Raw genomic sequence first — 23,420 nt, forward strand, 5'->3', positions numbered from 1 at the left:
TGTTTGATTAGCTGTTAAATGCCGAAAATAAATACTAAAACCAAAGCATATTATATATTATATTGATCATGTTTAGAGAACTAATACTCTTGAGAAATACATTTATTTGGATGTAAATAGATGTTAACATATACAATGATAAATGTAGAAAACCAAATCATTTTATACTTTTCATAGTGATCAAGCTGCATATAATCTGAAAACTGACCACAAACATTTAACTAGCATCAATCCCTTTGTTGGCCTGACATTTTTTAATTATGAATTTACTGTTAAGCAACTGTAGATTTTCAGTATAGTACATATTTTCTTTTGAACATGAATACATTATAACCAGACATTCACTTTCATGGTCTGATCAACAATAACCCTTAGGCAGAGGAAATTTAATACTGTGAAGCCAGTGATCTCTTACTTTCCACCATATACGCTAGGAGCACTTGTGTGCTTTATGTCAAAGGACATTGTAGATTTAAGACTAGCATCTATCAACTGCACAATTCTGAATTAAATATATTCAAGTATGATTTTGCCTGAAGTGTGCATCCATTTTTTGCCTCCAAATTATGGCTCATTTCTATTTTATATGAATTTAGATGACAACCATTACACTATAGGTAGAATAATAAAATGATCATAAATCCCTTTCATTTTCCTTCCTGACAGAAGTAATATCTTTATCATGGCTGATGGAAATTATAAAAATGACTCAATTGTTAATACATAAAACTATGTTTGAATATATTATTATAGCAAGTAAAATATTTTTGTTCGTCTGAACAAAAGCCTTCAAGAGCTTTCTGGGCTAGTAATTTAACAACTCATTGCATCTACAGGGAATTTCTGGAAACAAAGCACACATCCAAAGCAAAGGAAAGAAAAATACACAGAACTAAATGTTTACAGTAATAATAATTTTCCATTTTTCATTTTAATATTACTATAAGGAAAAAAACTATTATTTTACAATATTAGAACAGAAATCAACTCCTAAAAATAAAAGCTTCATTACACCATTTCTTCTCAAAAATATTTCCATATACTAAAATGGAAACAAATTAGAGGAACCCCACCTTGACTCTCTTTTTCCCAAGCACACAAGAGGTGAAACTCAACAAAATCAGCAATATCAACAGCAGAAATCTCACCTGAAGCCTAAAGAAATGTGTCAAATGTGTATCTAATTAAGACAGGGCTGAATTTGTACAAACTTTTCAAAGCCTACTTAAGCATGTCATGTTGTATCCTTTCCATAATGTAACTTAAAGGTATCTTAAATTTTATTTTGTTACAATAACTGATCATATACATAAACACATAAATAGTTTCTAAATTTCATTCCGCGTTTTTACTGCAAGAGAAATAAGTGGATTCTTAAAAAGGCCCAGCGGGTCAAAACATTAACTTAAAAATAGTGCCAAGAACAAAACTTTATCAAACCAAAGAATACAATCAAAACAAAAACTCATTAAGCAATTCGATATAGTTTTTATTTAAGGTAAAACATTGCATTTTTTTATTCCCAGAGCTTAAGTTACTACCTTTGTCGTCTTTGTGAGGGGACATAGGACAGCCATCTCCACAGACCTACCATTCACCAATGCTATAATTTTTTTCTGGTCAAGTGTGTACAGCCACAAAAAACAGAGTATCACAAAACCAAAGTGCTTATACAGTGCATTATCTCTGGTCAGAATCTGCACAGGCATTTTTTATTTCTTTTAACACAAAAGCCAAAAAAACAAGCAGAAAAAAGGAAAACCAAAGTATTCTTTCAATAAAACTTCATTACAGAAGTGGCAATGAATGAAACAATATTTTGTTCCATACAACTATCAGTACCTAACCTAGATAAAAAAAAATCTTGCAAAACAATCAAAGCACTCATCTTAAAACATCAATGTTCCCAGACACATTTTAGCCCTGTTTGAGGCAAAAGACAAAAAAACTAAGGTAAGAAAGAACCACAGACCAAATCCAAATTTTCCAGAATAATAGTGAGTCATGCCTACTTACAGCCTGTATAACTTCGGCGTCCCCAGAAAGAGCAGTTCAGAAAGCAACTGGAGGTTATTTCTGTTTAGGCGCCTTCAGAAACAAAAAGAAAAAGTTGTGTTAAATTACAAGTGCTGCACCAATGCAATACAACCACTTTGAGCAGGCATCCCAGTGCTGTAACAAGCTGATTTTAAAGACCAGAAAGGTTATGCAAAGCTGGTCCATTAGCGGAGACATGGTCCAACAGTAAATTTACCATGGACTAATTACATTTTCTGGTTTCCCCACAGACCACATTACCTATTTTATGAAAGATTTTGAATCTCTGTAATGTGAATCAATCACTAAGTCAGGACTCTCTCCTTCATAAACAACCAGAGAACTAAAAATACGAGGTCAGTGTAACTTCAATTCCCCACCAGCTCTGTGTTCCTCTTAGCATAACAAAGCAGATGAACCTTTTCATGGTCACAAAATGTCTAAGGGAACATGTATCAAAAGCATACACTTAGTTAAGTAATGAGGTAATGTATCTAAAGATCCTTTATAACCTATTTAAGTAAAAAAACAAAAGGAACCTGTTACAGAAACCCTCATCAAATAAAAGTCAGAAAAATCAAAAAGTCCCAATTTATTTTTGGCATTACAGAGGTTTTCTTGCCTATGTTTTTTTTTTCTCTTATAGTTGCAAAGGTACATCAGAAGGAAGTTAAATAAAAAAAAAAAAACACCACACAAACGGCTGTAAATAAGACCGTACAAAAGAAAAATTGTGACTGGAATCTGGAAGGAGCCTATTTGTCTATGAAGTTTCTCACTGAACATGCTGACCAGAGTCAAAACTGCTTAGTTTAAGGTGACAAGTTCAAAGTCCACCCTATTATAGCCATAGGCAACTGAGCAAGATAAATATATTGCATCTTCATGATCTTTTTTTAAACATACAATGCAGATCATTCTTTCTAATGTGTAGAAGTAACTGCCGTGGAGCGTACAGTCAAGAGTTCAAGCTCAAAACAAGTTTTTGGTTGTTTTTAAGCAACGCACCACACATGCCATCTGCCATTCAAGCAAAGCAACATACTGAAAATACTGTTTTGTCCCATCATCCTTATCCCAAGTCCGAGTTTCTAATGCAGTGCTTCTCAATATAATAATTCAAGACATTCCTGTAGACCAGACTGCACAGTATTTTGTGAAATTTATTTTATCCTTTACAGTGGTTACATTACATACATCAGTAGACTGCTAATAAGACATGCCAGAAGGTGAAAAAAGCTATTGGACAGCAGTTTTGCAAAGTTAAATTTTAGAATTTTATAAAGCTTCAGAATTTCTAGCTTGTTAGTCTTAGGGGTGAATTCAAACGAATAAGACTGTTTAGCCTTTCAGGGCTCATTTTTTATAAACAGTGTTCCCTCTAAAGGTCTTTCCAATTTAAAGGTTTTTCCATAAATCCCACTTAGATACATAGACACTCAAGATCCAGTTTTAGTTTTACATAGCTCCATGGTTTAGTACACTTAGTTATTGCTTCCTTAAAGCTCAATGTGACTACTGATGAAAGCAAAATAATCCAAGAAATATTCTTATGTATGCACAGCTTTGCTCCCACATCTCAAACCATAAGCAAACAGTTAGCTTTTTGAAATCTAGATATCCATAATTCTCCAGTTTTAATGTCAGGTTCCTTTTTTTGTTAGTCAAGCACCAAGAATCCTAATTTTAAGCAAAAGACATTTAAATCACACGTTTAGAAGATCAAAAGAATTTACAGTAAAAGAAAGAGATCCTAAAAAGGATGGACTACAGTAATGGGATAAATGATATGAGTGAAGATGCAGTTTAATAAGAAATAGGAAAAAAATTGCTTAATCCAGCAATGAGAAATCTGAATTGTGATCTTAAAAGACATTTCAAAACCAGTAGAAAGAAAGTTTTCAATATAAAAGAAAGAGCTATAAAGAAGTTAATGACTAGTGCAAAACACCTGGTTTGAACATTGCTTAAAAAGAAAACCTTACCTACATAAAAACAAGAAAGTGATAGATTTCAGTGTTTGTGAACCTACTGCATTTTCAAAAGAAGGTCATTTAAAAACAGACATTTTCTTACCTTTAATAAACTTATGTATAGAAGTATATACTAAGACCACAAATCTGAAGCAGTAGGAAGAAAATTGTTTCAAAGTTACATTTGTGATCAGAAGAGAATAATTTAAACATGGAATCCTTAGACATCAAATCTTAATAAATGGTTAAATAAAAAGAGAAAGAAAATTGATACATCCCTTTCCTTTGCTAAATAAATTTTTCATACTTAAAGAGTAAATGTGCAGGGTAAAGACTTTGGGAAGTTAGTCTCTAGTCAGAAGCTACTCAAGACCAAAATTTCTGTTGGTATTTAAGGACTCTGTTAGGTTCAGATGCTAGACAATAATGGTGAGCTGTAACTGCAGGGGGAATGAAATAACTTAGTATCTGTATTTTTGTAGAAGTCCTGTATAATACAAGGAAAGACACCATAGTACAATGCCAACTGACAAAGTTCTTCAGGCAGACTGCCTTTCACTAAATGCAACAGGCTTACACGGGCACACTTACCGTCCCTTTACAATATTTCACAGGCAAAATACTTGTGCTAGTACCTAAACTTTGCATACAAGCAGTTAATTCCTTAGATCAGGAGTTTCTGTAACACCTGTAGCTCACATGGCCCACACAATTGAGTATACTGTTAACATACTGACGCATGTGCTGCTGTACAGACTTTAAAATCAAAGTTATAGACAATAAATGAAGTTCATGAATTGACTTAATAAATAGCACTACCCTCATGACTCAACAGTTTCTACTAAGCCATCTCAGCACTTAGAATTAGTGTTTCAATCTACATTGTTACTTGCCTTTCACAAAATTAAAACATTTGTTCTTTGAGCACTAAGGGAATTGAGGGAATGCACAAGTTAAATTGCTGATCTTTCATGAATCCTGTATTTTGTAGCATCTACTTTGAATAATTTCATCCCACTCTGGAGTTTCTTTTAGAACTAAGATTTCTCTACCAAATATCTGGCCATTCCTTATCACCCGTGCCTAAGAATATCAACCCTTACTAATTTTCACAGAGGCAATAATAGGAAATATGTCCTTTATCATACTTCAGAAAGAGGCTTCATCTACACTTTACATCTAACAAATCATAACAGATGCTTTCAAAGGGGTCAATTTGTTATTCCTCAGTTTCCTACACGATTTTATGAAATGGACTTCACTGAAATTATATTTTTCAAGATTATAACAGTTCTGTTTTTAAAAAAAGTGCTATGAAATCACACAAGATTGTGAAAAAGGATGCAGGACAAATCTGGAATACACAGACTAATGTCACAGCACACAGTTTTCAGTTCAACAGTCACTATGAAGAGTTTTCAATCTTTGAGACAGGCACACAAGGAGTCCAGAAAAGACAATCTTTTTAAAAATGCCACTAGTATGCAAGGTTCTCCAATATTTCTACTTTTTCAGGTGATCTCATGCTTAATTTTGTCTGAAACAGCATTACTTATCCAGAACATACAGACATAACAGGAACAATAAGGCATGATCTCCTTTCTCCCCAGAGCTGAAACTTGAGGTAAGCAGAGATGGATCACAGAATCCATAACTATAGATTTCAAAGAAGGAAAGCTACTGTAGAGTAAAAACCACCAGAAAAATTCCTCCACATTTTCTTTCAATGTGTGTTGACACAGCTACCTAGCAGGCAGTGTTTTCCCTGGGACATCAGAAATTTCAGTTGCGTCAACTGAGCTGCTCTCCCAGAGCTGGCATGAAGTTCAAATTGAAACAATGAGGAAACAGTGATGAGATGTTCCATACTGCTACTGTTCAGTTTCCCCACTGAGATAGAAATATTTGTCTCAAACAAAGGTAGAGATTAGTGGTACAACAGAAAAAGTACTGGAGAATCTCTTCTAACATTGCAATACCTTGGACTGTTAAGTTCCTTGGTAGTGGCCAGAAATAAATGGATGGGGGTCCAACATCACATAATTCTTTCATTTTAACAAACCTGAGGCACAGTTGCAGATAAAATAGATGTAGCTTTTTTCTGTTACTGGATGTGTCTTTAAGAAGAGATTGGGCAAACTGACAGACTGGTACAGGTAAATTCTTGAGCTCTTCACGATTAATTTAATCAAAGTCCATATACTACCTGAAATACACAAAGTATTTAAAATACTTCAGCTTAAAGCTCCCAGAGCTCTGTCTTCTAAACACAGTAAAGACTAGAAAAGCATCTTTGAAGGGACACAATGGAAGGAATAATCAGAAGGATCAATTTAAGGACAAAGGAGGAAAATCTTTGGCAGACAGGCAGGTGAAAATACTTTTTAAAGAAAGATCAATACCAACAGGCAGATAAAAAGTAGGTACAGAAAGCAATAGGTTACTGTGAAGCAGACAACAGTAAGGAAAGCCAAAAAAATTGGCTTTGAGTTTCTGGTTCTAGAGAACAAGCTAGCTTTGCCAAAATGGGAGCATGTCTAGGTTTTACTAGTCTTCTGCATGCAGCCAGAGGATATGTAGAGGATGACATGAGTTAGAGGTAAACGGTGGAGAGAGCACATTACACTCCCAGGGACAGTTATCCTTAACCCACTGAAGCCTGGCCATGCCACCCATTCATTCTGATGTCTGTCCCAAGTTTTCATGCCACAGTAACTGTGATTCAGTATCAATCATGCATGGCAGAAGAAGGGAGAAGGAAAAACCCACCTTCATTACACTGTCTATAATGTAATGATCTGCAATTGCTATAATTCACAAGCTGATCTATATGTCCCAGGCTTGTTACAGCCTTCACTGTAACTTGCTTCTGATCCCATTGTAATCAACTACATACAGAGAAGCTGCATGAGACTCACAGCCTCTCTTGGCAGCTGAGCTGTTCCAGTGCTTGACTGTCCTCACTGTGAAGAAGTTTTGCACTTATATCCAGTATCCAGTCATAACCTCTCATTTCAATTTATGGTTGTCTCATCACAGCAATGAGCCTGGCTTGAACTTTTTGATAACCACCTCACAGGTACTGGAAGGCTGCAATTTTGTCCCCCAAAGTAATCTCTTTCAGTGGGTTTTAGTTCAAGTTGATGCAATTCTAGCCATAGCCCCCCTAAAATAACAGAAGTCCTCAAAAATAACTTGAGAACTGACTGAAGTTAAGAGCTGTGCCAAGTAAATTATAAATCAGCTGTAGTCTTTAATTAGAAACAGCCTATCCCATTGGGTGCATAGAGACTGAGTGCCTTCCAAAGCTCTATATACAAAGCACAGATGCATCTTATTCTACCACTTTAGGAAGGACAGAACACTTCCAACTCACACAAAGTTAACAATAGCAGAAGTTATTATTTTTCATTCTTCCTTCAAAGTTAGCTGAAAGAAGTAAATACACTATCTGCACACAGTAACACGCAGTACTGTATAGCTTCGAAATCATACTCTTCAAAGGAGCACATCTACACTTACTGTTTGTCAGCAAAGACATTACTATCAAACCCATCTAAAAATACCATGTAATATCTTTTCACTGAAGTTCATTTGAAAAATATTCATAAACATTAAAGATACACATTTTTTCATTAAATTTAATTCTAAATGAAAGGACATGTCACTGAAACCATTGTGTGTTCATGTAACAGCACTTTCTACTCATGACGAATAAGCCCACCATGCTCCTCAAGTAGTTCCAATAGGTTACAGCGATATGCATCTGCTGGGAAGGTCTAGTATCAATTCAGGCTTTATGAGCTCTGGAAGTACAGAATAAACCTACAAAATTATCCAAGTATCTTAAAACAAAAAAACAGTACACAGAACCCAAATCATCTCCATGGACTGGTTTAACCATTAAGTCCTAAAAACCTGACCCTAGATATACAGGGTCAGAATAATAGACATCAGAATAAATGATGCCTATGTCCTCACCAGAGAATTTTTACATAAAAGCTCAACATAGGGTTACATCTGCAAAGGCGGCAAGCCTTATAGCAACACATTTTTTGTAGGGAAGTAACATCTGCCAGAGGCAGAGAACATTTGCATCCATGCCATCCATGTGTCCAAGCCACAATCTACGGAACTTCAACACATCTGGCAACTGCTGACTGTGAATGTGAATTGCATGAACATGTCATCAAGTGAGAAGGCAGCCCAAGAACTAAGAGCTAAGCAAAAGACCGTGCCAGTTTTTCCATTAAGAATTCTCTGCAAAGACCTTCTCATCTCTAGTCAAAATATTCATAATCTTATTAAACCTAGCAATATCAAGTTTACTGACCACATGAATAAAAATTGGAATCTGAAAAGTTCAGGGCTCATCTGACAGCATTTGGGTGCCTAAGTCAAAATTTTCCTGAAGTCAAGAATCATTTAATGAAGGCTCCATTTTCTAGGCTAAATAGTGACTAGCTAAGAAAGATACCTAAGTTATTTTCAATTTAATCTCAAATACTGATTAGGTATTTGGTTTAGTACAACAATTTTCTGAAAGGAAGCAGAACAGACACTACTGCAAACTCAGTTTCTTGTGTAGGTAGTGGCAAAAGTTACTTTGCAAACTATAGTACTACATTGTACTAGATACTACTTGAACCCTAACATATTTTCCGTTCTCCATTTTCTTTTCACACAGGGTTGATGGCAAGTCCACAATTACCACATTCCTCCCCTACCCCAAACAATTCTCCATACATTATGCAGAACGCTATTTTGCACAGAGAATTGGGCATGTATACTCACTTTGCCTCTTTTAAGAATTTTTCCAATATAAGCAGAGCTAGGACAGGCTCTTTGTTTAGTTGAGTTGTGGCTTTTTCTCTTAGCACAAAAACAACAACAAAAAAAAGAGAGAGAAACTAAGGCTGTTGTTTCCTGGAAAATTCTGTATTCCTTACTGTTTCAACAGCAAGGATAATTTTATAAATAGCTTGTCATTACTCTCACTAATTCTGCCTATGGCACTAAAAAAAAAGTGTAAGAGCAGCAAAAGCCAGGTGACTACAGGTTGGACAGACTCACCTCAATGCCTGGGAAGGTAACAGAGCAAAACAGAAGCAATTTCTAGACACAGGAAGGACAAGATGATGACTGGGAGTAGTCAGCATGGATTTACAACTGAGAAAATCATGCCTGACCAGGCTTATAGCCTCCTACAGTGAATAAGGAATTGGCAGATGAGAAGGCAGCAGTGGATTGTGTTTGTGCTGACTTCCATAAAGCTCCTGACACTGTCACTCATAACAGTTGTCCTCATAGACAAACTGATAAAGTACAGGCTACATAAGCAGACAGTGGAGTGGTGGACCGAACGTTTTCTGAAGTTCAAAGGGCTGTAATCAATGGCACAAAGTCCAGCTGGAGAACAGTCACTAGTGGTGTACCCCAGGGGTCAGTACTGGAGCCACTGCTGTTCAACATCTTCGTCCACACCCTGAAAGATGGGAGAGAGTGCACTCTCAGCATGTTTGAAGATGGTACAAAACTGGAAGGAATGACTGATGCACCAGGTGTGCGCACTGCCAGTTGGAGGAACCTGGGCAGGCTTGCAGAACTGGTCAAAAAGGAACTTCATGAATCTCAACAAAAGGAGAGTGCAAAGTCTTGCACCTGGGGAGGAATAACTCCATGCACCAGCACACACTGGAGAACAACCAGCTGGAAATCAGCTTTACAGGGAAAAGCCTGGGGTCCTGGTAAACAAGAAATTAAACTGTAGCCAGCAATGTACCCTTGCAGCAAAGGCCAACAGCATCCTAAGCTGTATTAGGAAAAGTGTTGCCAGGTGGTCAAGGCAGATGATTCTTCCCCTCTACTCAGTACTAGTGAGACATCTGGACAGCAGTGCCCATTGCTGGACTCCCCACTACAAGCGAGACACGGACATACTGAAGCAAGTCCAGAGAAGGGCCATGAAGATGATTAAGCAGACAGATTGAAGCACCTGTCACAGCAAGAGATTCTGAAAGAGCTGGACTGTTTTGCCTGGGGAGGAGAAGGCTCAGAGGGACCTCAATGTGTATAAATACATCATGTGCATAAATAAGTAATGCACTTCCTTCCCAAGTAAGGAAGACTGAACCAGACTCTTCTCAGGCATGCACAGTGAAAGGGCAAAAAGCAATGGACACAATTCAAAATACAGGAAATTACATTTAAGCATTAAAAAGTCTAAGACAACATAAAAGTAAAAGACAAAAAAGTCTTTGACTATGAGGGTGGTCAAACAGTGGAACAGGTTGCTCAGAGATTCTCCATTGTTGCAGACATTCAAAACCCGACTGGGAACAGCCCTCAGCCACCTGCTCTGATCAACATTGCATTAGTCAGTGGCACGGGTCTAGAGAATCCACAGAGGTTTCTTGAAACCTCCACAATCCTGTGAAGCTAATTCACTGGATTTTATTCTATAAAGTATACCACAAAGAAGGAAACAGAAGTAATAAAAGCTCCATAAAGTAATATAGAATCAAATGTCAGATGAAGCAAGGATGATCTGTGACACTACCTGGGACAACTTCCAAGGGAAAATAAAAGGCAAAGAATGAGGGGAGGGGAAGTTGATCTATTAGATGGAATTTAGCTGGAGTTTGATCAGATTGTTTAGAAAGGCAAGAAAGGCCTGCAGATAGTCTAGATAGGCTTGTAACTGTCTTTCTAGCACTGATCTACCACAGTAAGTCAGCCTCACTTAAGCATTTTTCTGTAGCACCTGTACAGGCATCCTGCCAAATTAAAGTCTGAAAGGCTGGTGTGTCTCAAAAAAAATACTGGAGACTTTGCCACATTTTTTTTGATTATTAGTCTAGACTAATATTGAAAACAAACCGGCATGATGCACTACATACTACAAAGGAAAATAAAACATTTCTTCTGATGAAGTTTCAATCAGACTCTTCAGAGTAAATGAGATAATATAACAGTATGAGTCACTGAAGTGGCAGCCATGCAGCCAGATCTCTCACACATTTTGGAGTTTAACTGTAAAATTCCAGATAGAAGCATGGCTTCTGCAGTTAAAATAAGGAGCATCTTAGATGTTCTTTTAAAATATGCTATCTTAAAACGTAACGACAACTCAATTTTCACCTGTGGCTATCTAACATTAAATCTGTGTTTTTTAAAAAAAAATATTAAACTGGCTTTGCAACAGATATATATGATTTTTACAAGGTAAAACTGAAATGTATAGCTTTAAGTTTAATATCAGTGTTCTACAGCACCAATTTAAAATAGCTTCCAAACACAAAATGCTATTTGAAACAAAAACATTGACACAACAGTTCTATAGAATCAGACTTGGTTTCAACATTTTGCAACAGTGCAAATTACCCATTTCAGGAGGAAGCAAGAAAGAACAGCATCCAGCAAACAATGTCACAAAGGATGAGCACAAAACAGATGTGGGAAAAATAAACAGCCTTCCTGCCCTGGAATTTGTAAAAAGGTCTGCAAAGAGCAAACAGGACTTCTCACTGCAATTTGACTTCTAGACCTATAAAAGGAGTCCCATGAGAAAAGACACTCAGATGAATAAAATACACTAAAAATAATAGCAACATTCACAAGGCTTTTAAAAGAACATTGCTTTTGGACTTAAAAGTTTTACCAAACATTCTGTAGTATTCTGCAATCAAAATATAGCCATAATCTGCTTTTTAAAATTCCCTTAGAACACTACGTCTTTCTAAATACTGTCTTCAAAGACATCCTTTGTCTACTTCTGATTTAACAGGCATTTATAGAGAAGATATCTGAAGTTGCTTTGACAAAAGTCTGTTAATACAAAATAATTGCTGCAGTTTTGGGTTTTTTTTAAACTATAAATACCAGTACAGTGCCACAGTACAATTCATATAAGATGGTCTCACATTCCTTTGTTAAGTGATTAGCACCGCAGGCTTCATGGTCTCCTCCTTGTTCTAAAACAAGGAATGTGCTATGCATTGCCCTTAAACTATGTAGGATTAGCTAAGAGAAGGATTTTTCACGTGATTAACAAGGAGTAACTGTTCAGCCCCTTTAGGGCTGTTCAAAAACATGTTCTCTACCTGAACTCTTCCACTACCTATCACACATGTGTGAAAGTATTAACCCTTCAAATGCTCATCTATTCAGACCGAAGCCAGACAGGTGATTAAATATCAATGCTTGAAGGGGCAGAAAATCAAAACATCAAGTAGCCTTAAAAAACAAGCACATGCACTAGTACCTAAGGTTGTAGGCAGTCCAACCTACACCTTCATGGCTGCAGTAGCCAGAAACTGTTCTGAATGTGCCCCAACTGAAAAATTAATTCTCAGGCTTCAGTAATGAACTTGCACATCAAATGAACACCAAGATCCAGCAAGAAAAGAAACTGGAGACTAACTTCTAGTTAAAAAGCTAAGAAACCATGCTAAGACCTCAGTACAACTTCCACAATACATAATACAAGGTCTTACCACTAAAAAAGCTCCTTTCATTAAGACTACCTATAGTCAAGCACAACAAGATGTTTATTTGCTGCTTTTTTAGTTATGATAGTGAAACAAATGATTCCTAGAACTCCTGACTCCACTGCTAATGTTGCATTTTTCACCAGGGGTTCTAAACTTCTGCATTAGCCTTTAAACTTCACATCTAAGTCTCTGTAAATTGGGGGTGGGAACAACAGATTTTGTTTCAGTTAAAGCTGCAAAACTACATCATAAAAATAGGCAACATTTAGCATTTCTTCCAGATTTTTCCATTTTTCCCCTGCTCTTGAACTTCGATCGCATAGCTCTTCAGAAGTGAAACCTGGGGCTTTTAACACCTTTTCTGCAATTGAAAGGGCTACATTCTGTCGGAGATTCAAAACCCAGAAGGAAGTTCAGACAAACTAATTATTCTGGAATTAATTTATTGACACAGCTCACATTTAAAGAATCATCAAAAATCCTGCTATTCCTCTTTTTAAAGAGTTACTTTTTTCCTACTTGGAATTTACATTTTATGGATAGAGCTAGTCAAATAATTGAAATAAAACTGCAATCTCATGCCACACCAATACATAACAAAAAGTTAGCACATAGGTTTACTTAAATCTCTGGAAAGCATGTTTAATCCCATCAGCGATACAGTAAGTCTGCACCCTAAGAAAGAACATACACATAGTACAGTGTGGCCCTTTCCTAGACTAGACAAAAGGAGCAGTACTATTTCATGTAGTCTATTTTGAAACAACTGCTAATTCCCTTTGATAAATGCCCAGGCCTGGTGAGCAATATTGTCCCAGACAAGCTGTATTTGTTTTCATCAGAGATGGAACATTTTATTTCTTAGTCCATGCTGCTATGCATACCTTTCTAAGATGAGATGCTCTGTAAAACACCATATATTCCTAGATCATGGTAACTCATAAGTGAGGTTTGGTTTTATAATTTCAGAACTCGCTAATATAGCGTAATAGTTTACCACATGTATCAGACTAGGTTAGAGCCCAAACAGATAAAGCTAACCATGTATTTATTATGTACAATACAACTAAACCACACTTCATTCTACTAAATCCCATTTAATATCTTTGATGAAGATAGACTCCTATATAGAGGTTATAATTAAGCCCTTGCTGCAGAAGCTGCAGTTTCACATGTAGATTTATATCCAGAAAGGAAATCCATATAGTACTTGTTTACTACGTTGAAAAAACTTTTCCTTGAAACTATGTAGTTGAAACATACTTTTCCTTCTGTGCTGTGACACATGTAAATTTCAAGTTGTTCACACACAGCATGCACAACATTTTAGTATCTTTCAGTACTACTCAGTCAAACACTTGTAAGTATGCTAAGTAAAAGCTCTATTCATCTTAAGTTTCAGGAACTTGTTTTAATGTACTTGTGGAGATGGAGCCCCAATAAATACCAAGTATCGGCAATCCTTCAGTTTGTTATTTTAGAAGTGCATTGTAAAAATGTAAAAAATGCATGAACTGTATTAAAACATTTAATTCTTGAAATATTTTCTTCTCCATCATTCAGTAATACATTGTAAGAAACATGAAAATACAACATAGATAGCTTTCAGTTTCAAGTACCAACTTGATGTTCAACCCTTACAGCATTCTTTTCTTGAACTCAAGATTTCAGCCTATGTACACCATGTAGCTCAGGGGGGCTGTTTTTTTGGGATGTATTGAGGGAGGACATTCAATATTTAGCTCAGATACTAACTTAGAAGTTGCAGTTGTTCTAGAGTCTGTGAAAGTAACATTTTACCTCCATGCTAGTTTCCAGCAAAAATAGGTTTCATAGGGTTTGGGTTTTGGTGAGTTTTGTTTTGGGGATTTTTTGTTATATTTTTTTTAAGTCTGCATAGATATCTCTTCGGAACTATTAAGATAATAAACAAACATGTTAGATATAAATTCCATTAATTCAAGTATCAAAAGTGTAGGGGTTTGGCCTGGAAACTTATTAGGCCACACAAGTAACTTTTTTCACAAGAGTAATCAGTGGGACTACTCATGCAAACCACGTTATTCACATGGTAAATGTCTGCAGAATCAGACTCCAAATTAGCATTTTAGGGGCATACTACTGCCTCAATGGATTATTCACAAATACAGGAAGAAAAATGTGGGTAGTTTTCGAACGATTGCTGTAAACTCTTCTGATCCTGACATCTTTTGGATGTTTAGTGTAGCCTTAGAATGAGGATACCTGGCATCTCAACCACTAGACATAGAATATTAGGAAAAATTACGATTGAAAACAATGTTTCTGTCAGCAAAAAAAAAAATATTTCCTAAATGAAAAAGTAACTGCTCTGCTACATAAACAAGTGAAGAGTATATTTAGCCTTCAAAACCTGACTCCATTGTATTTCTGGAATACAAAGAACTGTAAGGAAGTTTTAGGCTTAAGTAGCTTATAATAGAACTGTTTCAACAGTCTATAGCAGCTGTCTTCAACCAAATTTTATGCTTCCCTCCAGATGACAATAGCTCGCAAAAACAATGGGAGACAGAACAGTAGGCACAACACCACAGAAGAAGGTGGTCTCAGGGATAACAGCCAACTACTCTGTTTAAAAGTAATTTTTAAATGTGTGTCTAGTAATAGTGTGAGTTTTCAGAAAGAGATTTTCAGTTATCTTCATCTTGTTTTCTTAAGACACTATTTCAAACTATTGTCAACATCACACCCAAGATACCAGCTTCATAAAGAAAGAAGAAGCAAATGTTTAATATCACATTCTCATTAGGAATCATTTTAAAAGGTTTTGTCTCCCATAGAAAACAGTGGCCTCTGGAAATTCCCAAATGTGGAAATTCCCCTTTTGACCCTTTCTCCCTTCCTGCCACGAAGTATACTGAAACCCACCACTGATACATGACTGATCTATGTAAGAGGTTCAGACAACAGGTCACATCCCAATCTTTCACGGTACCTACCACGTACTGAACAGGCATATACACTTCAGTGGCCCTACACATAGGAACATGGGCTCATCATACAGGTTACTAGTTAATATAGAAAGTCTTGCAGATGTTAAATACAGGACAGATAAGACCATAACTAATCCAATAATTTTTGACAGTGCTTCAAGATGTACACAAGGGTACAAGTTGTTCCATTGACTGCAAAATGGGCTGTACATATGGAAGTTTAAGGAGGGTTGTTTCAGCAGACAGTATCTACACAACACAGCAGACCATGTGATTCAGCCATTGAAGATACAGGCTGAAAAGAAAGCCATGTTCATGGCAGACTTACTAGCTCAGGCAGTATTGTACCAAATTGCTTTGGTCCAGAGCTAGTATCCCCTTAAGAGCTGAGCCTTCAAACGAGACTGCGGGAGACTAACTACACGAACACTGCAGCGCATACCCACATTTAACTGGAAGTATCCAGCTAAAAGGCTTATAGCAAAATCACCTTCAGATTCACCAGGGACTCTCCAGCAACTAAAGTTTCCACAAACCTAAAACGTATCTTAAAGTTGTTAGTTTCCAACTTGTTTTCCCTCCAAGTTCTTATGTAGTAGGTGCTACTATACGATCATTTATTCCTAACTGAACACTTCTACTTTAAAATTACAGCAGGGCTGCTGTAGCAACAATCACTTGTTACAGGAGTATTTATTGTGGCTTTTGGTTTCCACTGCATTTCTACAGTTACACTGGTGTGATACAAATTCCCATTATAGGACATATTAGGTCTAAATAGCTCCATGTACATGCTACTACATGTATCTAGTGTACTAAGATTTGTTGTTGCTTTACTAAAGCATAGGAAAAACATTTCTATCCAGAGGTACACATAGCTTTAATCAAATCTTATCTTAAGCAGCTCCCTTCTGAAGAAAAAGTTGAGAGTTTCTTCTCTCAGAGATCAATTTTGCAAGGTGCTTCAGGTCTTCACTTCCGTTAGAGGGAGCTGAGGATATTCAGCATTTTGCATGAACAGATGTACAAATAAGTATTCACAAGTAACTCACTGATCAACCAAACAGTTTCTTGGAAAACAGTAACTGGTCTAAAAAAATGTTGTAACTGAAATTCTAGTTCAAAACCAAAAATCCCAAAAGCACTACTTATCCTAGAGAGAAGTTTTGGGTTGTTGTTCCTCACCCCCCCCCCCCCCCCACCCCCCCCCCAAAAAAAAAAAAAAAAAAAAAAAAAGAAAACTACTGTGAAAGTATGTTCTTCACTTTCTTTAAAGAGAGTACTGAACTACAGGGAACACTTTTTAAAATTCAGCCGGCAGCTGAATTTTAGCTGAACTAGTTGAACTAGCACAAGATATTTCAACATAAGATATATTACATGTAAACAATCTTACAAACCAAATAGACTTAATTTAAGTTACAGTAAGGTTCATTTACACCTTCCATTGGGCACACTAAAGAACTGCATCAGGTATTCTTTGAAAGTAGCTTGGCACATTACACTTACAGTAGAAATGTGACATCCTACACTTACACACTGAAAAAAAGCTTAAAAAGCTTTAAAGTGCTTGCTGTTTAATGTATAAAAGAAAATACTTGAAGGAAGCATTCACAAGTTTCCTGAGAAATCATTTTGAATTTCAGAATCCCAAGGAGATGAATTGGCTGTCAGATAACAATGCGCCTTCATCAGATGGACTTGGCAGTTGTAAACAAGAGGAATTTTCTCAGCTTTTCCTCACAAATATGAAATATTTGCTCTTAGCCAACAGCTGGGGCGGTTTAAAGACATCCTGCATATCTATTCAAATTACAAGTCACCCACACACCTAACACTACTGAATTCCAGCAAATTAAAGAAACCCTAACAAGTACCAGAGCAGATGCAAAATAATTCTGAAGGCAAAACAGAAACTAACTTTATAGGTCTAAATAACTAAACTTTCAAATGTCATAGTTTGCCTGCTGAAGGGTGAACAAAAATAGCCCACAAAAGTAGCCACAATTATCAGAGTTTCTCTTCATAACTAGTACCTTATGTACCTGGAAAACATCTATTGTTTTCCAAAGATTTTAGATTTATCAAAAGACAACCAAATAAATAAAAAAAAACCACAGAAAAGGCAATGGCAAAATGTGAACACACCAGACAAGTAATGTTTATTAATGTTTCATATATGTGTACTTAATTTTGCAGTATGAAGTACATTGCTGTTTAATTTTTTAGCTATACCCTATAAATCAAATTTAGGAATGTGTATATATTATTCCAATATATCCCTCAGCAGGAGAAGCTGTACTAAATCCCTATACTTTGTACAAAGTTTAAAACACGTTGTAAAAAAACATTGCATTAAGGATTTTAACACAACTTTCAAAAAATCTAGCTATGCATTTCTGGGAGTAATCAATCTCATTAAAAATTACTCAAAAAAGGTTGCACTACACAGTAATATATTTTTTTTTTTAGGTCAAAAAGTTACTTTGGTTTATTTGAAAAAAATGAGGTAACTATCTCAAGTACATGATATTTCAACTATTATGGAAATAATCATAATCACACTGGTGGTTACGAAGTCTCTTGAATAGCTTTGTATGACCAAATCAACCATAATGGTTTGTGGGTTTTTTTTTCATTTTAAACACACAGCAGCTGTAGATACAGAGCTCCACTATAATAACACAAACAGAATGCTTAGGCCAATGCTGCTTTTCAATGGAATAAAGTAGAAATACTTTCAGGAAGCTAAAGAAGCAGCAAATGAAAAACTATACAAGACCTCAGATGCATGCTTAAAGAAAAGATGATATAATGAAACTGCAGCAACTAAGATGCCTAATAATGAAGACACTGCTCTAAACCTCTGCATGAACACACATCAATACGGTGGCATTCTTAGACCTTCCTAGCTCCAAACTATATCCTTCCATTAGCATCTTGCATTTAAGAAGTCAGACGTCCCAAGTTGTACAATACATTTTCAAAAAAATGCGGCAAAATAAGAAGGCACATACTGAAAATTAAGCAACTATTACAAAGAGCTAAACCACTTTGGGAAATACAAATTTTCTATGCCCTACTGCAACCAAGCAGGTGTTTGCACTTCACCAGACAAGATCCCCTCACCCCCACTCCACCCTCTCTCCCCACAGTACTCAATCCTTTTTTTAAGGTCCAAATCCAATTATTTTTTGAAAGCTAACAGTTCATATTTTTTCTAAGCCTTTGTAAAAGCTTTAATCGTATAAAAACTGGAGCAGAATTCAATCATTGCTTTCGTACTACGTAACAAGACAACACTGTACCTAGTAGTTACCTCCATCAAGATACTATATAAAACATCCAACATCTCCAAGATTAACTTCTAACACTATACCTCAGAGAACAGGCTTTTTTAGGCATATTCGTGTTTGAAAAAAGTCCTTGTATTTTCAAAGGAGAAATATTTGATAGCATTCAAGCTATTTCCTACATGATAACTGCAGTTTACACTTCAAATCTATACTGCTCAGGAAAGCTTCCCCCCCGCCCCCCCCAACTCCCCATACATACTCCTTGAGAATTTCTTGTTTCTCTTGTGTCTCAATAAGGACAGATGTCCCAAGTTTAAAAAAAAAAAAAACAAAACTCAGAGGCTCGAGTACCTTAACAGAAACTGATTTGAAAAAAAAAAATAATTCATAGAATTAATAGAATGTAATTAAGAGTTTAAAATACTTACAGCCTCTCCAGTTCTTTTAAATCCTGGAATGCTCCTCTCTCGATAGTGCTAATCTTGTTCTCCATGAGCTGACTGCAATAGAGAAGTTTTTATAGAAAAAATTTAATAGCTCTAAGATAACTTGTTGCATTCACAGTAGTCATCTAAAGGCAACCACACCCTCATCAAGACAGTACAACATTTATTCTAGAGTGACATACACTTTAATCTTCTGGACCCCCGTCATCAACACTTTACATGGGCTCATGTACTCAAAAAGGGGAAAAATAATCCTTGGTAAAAGAAAGAGGAATAGATATTACATTCGCTCATTTACTTTAAGAGTCTCAAGTTAGAAAGTTACACATATGCAAATGTGCTGGGCACACACACACACATCATTGCTCTTTAGCAAGTTATAAGACTCTAGCTGAACAGTATGAAGGTGCTACTAAGCTCACATGAGAACAACAAAACAAATATTTAACTATGGCATTGGGAAAAAACATCAGTGAAAGATTGCACAGAGATTATCACTGTAACAGTAATTTTGTAAAAAAACTAAGAATTACTATAACACGATATTCTGTTTCAGACAGAAACAGAAAAGAATTTTATACAACTACTTGCTCAAATTAAATAGCTTTAACAAATACGCTAAGTAAATACTGCAGTATTTTAAACCTGATATTAGATTGCCCACACACAAAAAAGCCACCAAAACCCCACAGAATTTTAAAAGCTTCATAATACTAGAAACAAAAGTATTTACAAAAATATACCCAAACCAAATCATTCCTTCCTCAAATTCACTGCTGAAGTGTTTCCTTTATGCCCAGAAACTGTAGAAAAAGAATAACCATCACCTGAGGCTTGCTTCTAAATTCACTTTTTCTTAATAACTTTTTCTTAATGAATTCTCTTATACTTCAGGCTGAGAGTACCCATTTTCAGTGTGAACTATAAATTTCCTAACCTTATATTGAAGTCATTCCAACAGTTACTCAACAAATTTTAGCAACTTTTAGTTGTAAGATACATGCAAAATTAAATTCTCAAGTTCTCATAACCTTAAGGAAAGATTAAAAAAAATTAAACAAATTATATTTAACACAATTGCTAACTTATTTATATCAGCGTATAACACATGGGGGAAGGACGGTAAGTTCAGATGCAGTAGCACAATAGTTAAAAAGTGATAACCCATCCAGCTGATAAACCAAAAGATAACTAGTTCAATGCTTTTTATAACAAGCTGTAGCATCAGTCCTAAAAGCTATCAGTGATAGAAAGAGAAAAAAAACTTACAGAACTCGAAGGTGCCTTAGACCAGCAAAGTCAGTCTTGGTGATTCTTGTGATGTTATTTCCATTAAGATCCCTAAGAAGAATAATTTATAAGCAGCAAAATTAAAACATTCAAAAGTTACTTCTAAATTGCTTAGTTTTCATGGGCACAGCACTTTCAGAAATTAGGAGATGTAAATGAACCCAACAAACAACTCCTACAACTAACACTGAGTTCCTGAACTCCAAGAGACTGAACGAAGGTTTATCTTGAAAGTAGTAGTTTCAAACTTTGTAATAAGAGACCCTTACAAAGTCAGGTCTGCCTGCCATTATAAAGCTCACATTTATCTTTAATATAGAACAGTCAAAACCTGTCTGAACATGGTTATAACTGCATCTAGAAAACCAGTAAAGCTACTATATCTATATATATGCGCTGCGTTATTTGTTCGACTGTTACAAAAACAAAGTGACTGCAATTGAGACAACTTTCACCATTTTTAAGCAACTTTCAACTTCCATAGTATTGCCACAAAGGCAGAATAGGTCTTAACTTCCTATAGCAAACATTAGCTTTCCGAGAAGCGTAAGACTGTTGGAGTGTAAGTGATGGGAAGCACGGTTTTATGAAAACTAAACCCTTCACTTGCTGCCCAGGAAGCTTCACTGACTGCAGAATGCAAAGCACATTCAGAAGTGACGGAAAACTGTATTTAGGCCCTGGCATTTCTATTCATACTTCAGCACTACTTTCTCTTCTTGAGTTATATGGTCCTTTTTCATGACATTTTGGGGTCAAGACAAACTTCTCTCAATTCCAATCACTACAAATAAAACCAGACTTTACCATTCCTGAGGTAAGCCATTAGGAAGCGGTATTACACAGAAACTATCTTAACAATTACAGCTCGTTTGCAACCTACTTCGGGGGGGGGGGGGGGGGGGGGGGGGGGATAAATAATTTTTTTTTTTTTTCTGCGAGTGTTAATACCACATGTGGCCAAAACACCACTGTATGGAAACCGCACAAGCCTCATCAGAAACACATCCCTGATACTCTTCCTGAGTGGCATTCATCACTCGAGATGTGCTTTCACACACCAATATTTAAATGACTTAGAGTAAGAAATAAACTGTTGACCTCTGCCACTCCCGAGACCCCACCGAAGGGCAGCCCGACACGATAAATCACCGACCACATGCTTGCTCTCTCTTAAGGCTAGAAAATGCCCCAGCCGGAGGGCGCAGAACGGTCCCAAAAAGCGGATGGCAGGGGGGAGGGGGGCAAAGATCACAGTTCAGGCACAACTTAGCGCCGTGCGAGCGGGGAAGAGGCTGAAGCACCCCCGCGCCCTCGCCCACAGGCGGATGCGTGCCCGCGCCGCGGCAGAGCCCCGCCGGGCTCCGGCTCCACGCCCGGGCGCAGCGCAGCGCGCCCCGCCGCCCCCCGCGCCCGCCCCGGGGCCTGCCTGCGCCCGCGGAGCGCCGCGGCCCGCCGCCTCCCCAGCGCCTCGGGAAGGAGCTGCGGTAGCGAAGTTTGCCGGGAAATGGGCGCCGGCGGGGGATGGCGGGGAGGGGGGGGGGGGGGAAGGCCGCACCGCTGTCGCCTCGGGGCTCCCCCCGGGCCGCGGCGGTGCCCGCCCCGCCGCCCCCGCTCCCCGAGGCGGCGGGAACCGCGCTCCTCACCGCGCCTTCCCGGGATGAAAGGCAGCGGCTTGGAAACGGCGTTCACCTCTCCCGTGTCTCCGCGCATCGCCGCGAAACGGGAACCGCCGGCAGCAGGGGAAGGGAACGGACCCCCGCCCCCCAAAGGGCGTCGGGACCCCAAACCGGGCCGGCTCCGGGGGCCGCCTGTGCCCCGCCCGCCGGCGGGAGCCCTGACAGGAGACGGGGGCCGGGGGTGCTCGCCGCCGCCCCGGTCGGGTTACTTACAGTCTCTCGGTGTTGCGGGGGATGTTCCTCGGGACGCCGCGCAGCGCCAGCCCGTGACAGTCCACGGTGCTCCCCGAGCAGGAGCACTGCGCCGGGCACGGCTGCGGCACCACCGCGCCCGCCATGGCCAGCAGCAGCCCCAGGAACAGGGTGAGCTTTCCCCAGCCGCACATCATCACCGCCCGCTGCCGCCCGGCCGGGCCCGCCGGCCTCGGCCCCGGGGAGGCGCGGGGCGCGCCGCCCTCCTCCTCGCCGCGGGGAGCGCTCGGGCAACTTTCAGGGTGCGGAGAAAGAGAAGTCCTGTCTATCCAAAGCCAAGCCAAGCAAACAACCCCGGCAAAGTGAGGTGGGTGGCACCTCTCCGCGACTGAAGACAACTTCGGCTGGGAAGGGGGCTGGGCCCAGGCCCTCCCTCGCTAGCCCGTCGGGTGGCGGGGAGAGGCAGCACTCGGGTCTCGTCTTCACACGCGCCCGGCGAAGGCGAAGCAAACCCACGGGCTCCTGCTGCGGCGGAGTTGGGCTAGCTCCTGATCTTCCTCCTCGCCCCTTCCGAAGCCGTGACTGCCCTCGGCGCCCTCGGTCAGGGGCCGCGAAGCCCCGTCCGCCCACGCAGCGCCACAGCCGCTCCCACGCGCGTCCCCCGCCGCGGGCCGCTCACAGCCCCACGGGGGGCGGCGGCGGGGCTGACACCGCGCACACACCGCCCTGCCGGAGGCGCCTCAGCAAATCATACCCCTCTCGCAGGCATTCATCAAACTGTCTCACGGAAGGAGGAGGGAGGGGAAGAAAAAAAAAAAAAAAAAAAAAAGTCAAACACACAAGATGATGTTGGGCTTGGCTTTCCACCCCCCGCGCCCCCTCCTGCTGTAAGCTCCCAAGCCAAGTTTAGCAGGAAAGGGCTGGTCTTAGAGCACGATAATAATAAGCAGCCGAGAAGTGATTCGTTGCCCTGCTGCAAGGGAGTTCATCCACGACCTCCTTCTCCTCGGTGACAGATCACAGCTATAGATCCTCCTGTGATC

At 38.8% G+C, this 23,420-nt stretch overlaps 1 protein-coding gene across 13 annotated transcripts in view; it reads right to left on the reverse strand.

Moving 5' to 3' along the window:
* Positions 1-23,148, reverse strand: part of SLIT2 (slit guidance ligand 2) — a 266,218-nt gene extending 243,070 nt beyond the window's left edge. For 3 of the 13 annotated variants that reach the window (XR_005827150.1, XM_040588533.1, XM_040588524.1), the window contains exons 1-4: positions 22,399-23,148; positions 20,486-20,557; positions 19,199-19,270; positions 2,017-2,088 (exon numbers count right to left, since the gene is read on the reverse strand). Coding sequence is in view for 12 of the 13 variants with exons in the window: in XM_040588533.1 (XP_040444467.1) it covers positions 2,017-2,088; positions 19,199-19,270; positions 20,486-20,557; positions 22,399-22,574 (392 nt within the window). In the remaining variant the exon portion in view is untranslated. The remainder of the gene's footprint in view (positions 1-2,016; positions 2,089-19,198; positions 19,271-20,485; positions 20,558-22,398) is intronic. The other 10 variants (XM_040588517.1, XM_040588507.1, XM_040588496.1 and 7 more) reach the window with 4 other exon arrangements.
* Between the last annotated feature and the right edge of the window lie 272 nt (positions 23,149-23,420).

The sequence above is a fragment of the Falco naumanni genome, chromosome 1 (genome assembly GCF_017639655.2).
Source record: "Falco naumanni isolate bFalNau1 chromosome 1, bFalNau1.pat, whole genome shotgun sequence".
In the NCBI taxonomy this organism is placed as follows: domain Eukaryota; kingdom Metazoa; phylum Chordata; class Aves; order Falconiformes; family Falconidae; genus Falco; species Falco naumanni.